Genomic DNA, 3,943 nt, shown 5'->3' on the forward strand with positions numbered 1-3,943 from the left:
AAAAAAAAGAGCAAACTTCACTCTTTAACATCCACACTTACACTTACACTTACTGATGCATCAACCTTATCTTATCATTGTAGAGAGAAAATGGACTCTTCACACCCTGGGTGTGTGTGGTTCAGCATCTAACAAGATAACATCATCCACAGTATCCGGGGAAACTTGATTACCACTACGTCTACCTTTATTTTCCATTCCTTCATTCATGTCTACAACACGAGCGACAGAGACATCAAATCCACATCTACACAATGTATCAATAACGGCAATCTGCTTAGTACTTAATGTGTCGTTTGGGCCCTTCACCTCCACTAATTTAAAATTAGTCTCACTGAACAGAGATGGGGTTTCGCGCCACAAGACGAGATCTGGAAAACCAGAGAAAGAGATATTGTAACCACTCTCCGATGGGGAGAGATAAATACAGCGGAGGAGAGCACATAAAGGACCTTGTGGGATGGATTGTAATAGACTTAATAAAGGGAAATCCCCAATATCTACCCGATGTCCCACAGAGGAAGAGGGAAAGAAGGAAAAAGATGATCCCTTCTTCTTTTCTTTTTCTTTTTCTTCTTGTTGATCCTCCTCATCATCTTTCTGTTGTGTTAACTGACCAGGAAGTATTGTATTTTCATCATCTTCACTCCCCAGTAAACTTACTTCCTCCTCATTCTCATTCTCATCTATATTCTCATGAAATGATTCCTTGGGAGTATTTACTGTATTATCTATGCGATTTGCAGGAACTGGTGGATCCCTACTATATCGACATGACTGTTTAACGTATTCAATAAGTGTGTCTCGAGGACACTGTTCAAAAAACTTTAATCGCTCTTCTATGATTTTCTGACGCCGACAAACAAAACTAATAGACGTACTGAGATCCAGTGGTTCATTCTGTATTTGAGAGAGCCAAACAAACTGTGGTGATCCAGAGATCTCCTTATCTTCTTCAGTATCAGGATTTAAAAAATAAGCATCCTGAAAGAGGAGACGTGCTAAACACTCAATCCAACGTCCCTCACAATGAATTCCAATCCAACTCTCATTATCTTTATTCATCATCTTCTTCTTATCCTCATTCTTCAATGAGTGAAATGAAGAATGTCTGGTGGCCCCAAACCAACGGAGTACATATTCCTCTACTTGACAAGCGTCCCATGTATGATGTGGATTACTCCAAAGTGTATGATGGACTGGATCTCGGGAAGCATGTATTGTGATCTCCTTCGCTCTCAGTAAGTGTTTGGTAAAACTCATATAAGAAGAAGGAAAGGGAGTCCAACGACGTAGCGATTTGTGTAGATTCGCTAACATTCCCTCAATGGCAATACGATCTGACCGTCGACAAAAATGTAATCGATGATATTCACCAATCGCATTATATAATGCCAGATTTTTCTGCTGTGAAGATTTCTCCTCATTCGTTGTTTTCATAGGTGGAAAGAGTGCACGTAGGATACGGGCACGTCGTTGTATAGAAACAGGAAGACTTTCTGGTTTTTCCATCTTAAAATAATTTTTTGCCGTTTCCTGTTCCCGCCAGTCTTTCTGTTGCGATATAAGAAGTTCTAATGCTTCCTTTTTATTACCCAAATGCTGAAGATTTTGAGCCATTCGATGCCACCACTCTCCACGTTTCTGGAAACGATAATAGAAGGGTAAGTTCACTGATCCACATGGTGAGATCACAGCATGAACAGGTTCATTTAATAATCGCCAGAGCCACTTATTCGCCAAATCCCACTTTTTATTATATTGCAATACTTCTATCAAGAGCTCTGCACAAGCAAACCAGGCATGTTTAGGAAGAAAAGGAAGAAGATGTTCATATAATAATCCACCTTGTTGAAGTAGACTTTCCACTGTAGGCATATTATAACTTAGTTTCTCATCCACATAAAATGAATCTTTGAGAGGATTCTTTTTCTGTAATATTTCTCCTCTTTGATTTGTAATATCATTCGACGATAATCGCAGATTTTTCTGCTGCTTATGATCTTGTAATTCTTGTTGTTGTAATTGAAAGATTCCAGCTTCTATATTATTGTGAAGGGTCATGATAAAATTCATATTCCAACGCCTCCACGTCCTCCCTTCATTCGCTTGGAGTAATTTGTGATGTACACGCAAGGCCTGCAAGTAACTTTCAAGGGTTTCAGAAGAGGAAAATAAACAAAGTGGCACAGAGAATGTATACAACTCTTCAGTATTTACACTTCGCGTCCACCACGGTGGCACAGACGATGTGTGTATACTACTACTACCACCAACAACAACATCAACATCAACTTCAATTTCTTCTTCTTCTTCTCGTCGTCGTGCGATTAATTTAGGCGCCAAGAAGAAAAGAGAGATAGAAGGTGGATAAATCAGAGAAAAGGCATTCATTCCTGAAATGAGACCACCAATTCCACAAGGAGATATCATTACATGGAGCATTTCACAGAATTTCTCTACACTGGCTTTAAATGATTGATTAACTTTACAAATAGGACCAATGAGAGTATCCCATGCTTCCGCAAATGTGGATTCATGACACTTTATTAAGAGAATACGATCAATTAATTCCTCTTTTCGTGATGGTATTGCAGAGGAACTTCGCCCTACAGAAGAAGAAGTTCTACCAGCTACAGATGAATCCATTTCTAGGAAATCATTATTATTATCATTATCATTCTGATGGACTTCTTCCTCGTTTCTCAAGTTATTTATAAACGGAGATTGCGGCTTCCGCCTCGGCAATGATTGTAACTGGACGAGTTGCCGCAATTCACTCACTCTCGCCGTTCGCAGGATCTCTCTAGTAGTAGTCGTCTTATCAGCTGAAGAGAGAGACTTGGCAATATATATTCCATTGAAAACGCCCAACAGCACTTCTTCTTCCTCTTCTTCCTCTCGTCCCTCATTTTTTTCTTCAATATTAGTAATATTAGTAATATTAGTATTAGTAGTATAAGAAGAAGAAGAATGTCTTGTAAGCCGAGAGAGTGCGGGTCTAACGTGCATGTACTCCGCATACTTCTCCTCTATTTGCCGCACTCTTATCCAAGTGGCTGTTCGCAAAGAAAGGCGCAACAATAATTCCAATTCCTCTGCATAACCAGCTGGAGTCAGTTTACCAGAGATTGTAGTTTCTGGTATCATCAAGAGCCTACGCCATGTGAGTAGATCTCTCATGTGCACCACATTTCTATAGTATTGCAGGAGAAACCACATGGCTGTATGGAAAGCTTCCACCAATGGCGTTGGGGTCATTTCCCACAGTATGGAATCAGAAGAACCATCCTTTTTTATCATCGCTATTTACTTTACACCAATGAGGCATATATATATATATATATATATATATATATATATATATGAATAAACTGCACGCTTAATGAGGTGAAGACAATAACAGCTCACTACCTATCTTTGTCAATCCACTTCTATGAAGAGTAAGAGTAAGAGTAAGAGAGACAGAGAGAATGTCAAAAATAAAAATGGGGGAAAAGAATATAATTCACAATAGATATCTAATTTATCATTATCACAAACAAACAATCAAAACAAAAAAAGAAAAAAAAACACCACACTAAGTGTTATCAAATATTACCCTCCGCCACTGCAAAAAAGTTCGTTACTTGTCAAAAAGGACAAAGTGTTGAAAATGCCTTTCACCTCCTTTTTTTTTCCGCACCTAGCAGAGGGGTGTGTGGTGGGGCGGGCTTTCAGAACCCACACCATACAGTAAGGTCTGTAAAAGAGAAAAAGGTAAGAAGAAGAAAAAAACAATATTGCATTAAAATATTATTTCATAGATGTGCATATATATATATATATCTACACACATATATATATATATATATGTATGTATTAACCATAAATTCTGCACACCAGAGAATCCCTATTGTAGGCTCACACATACACAAAGAAACAACAAAAAAAAAAAAAAAAA

At 38.3% G+C, this 3,943-nt stretch overlaps 1 protein-coding gene across 1 annotated transcript; it reads right to left on the reverse strand.

Annotated features, from left to right (window-relative positions):
- Positions 1–99: 99 nt before the first annotated feature.
- TM35_000371930 (uncharacterized protein) lies at positions 100–3,303 on the reverse strand (the record flags this gene model as incomplete). The annotated part of the gene is made up of 1 exon (XM_029029493.1): positions 100–3,303. The coding sequence occupies one exon, from the start codon at positions 3,301–3,303 to the stop codon at positions 100–102; it is 3,204 nt and encodes a 1,067-aa protein (XP_028879286.1).
- Between the last annotated feature and the right edge of the window lie 640 nt (positions 3,304–3,943).

The sequence above is a fragment of the Trypanosoma theileri genome (assembly GCF_002087225.1).
Source record: "Trypanosoma theileri isolate Edinburgh chromosome Unknown TM35_Tth_37_V1, whole genome shotgun sequence".
NCBI lineage: Eukaryota > Euglenozoa > Kinetoplastea > Trypanosomatida > Trypanosomatidae > Trypanosoma > Trypanosoma theileri.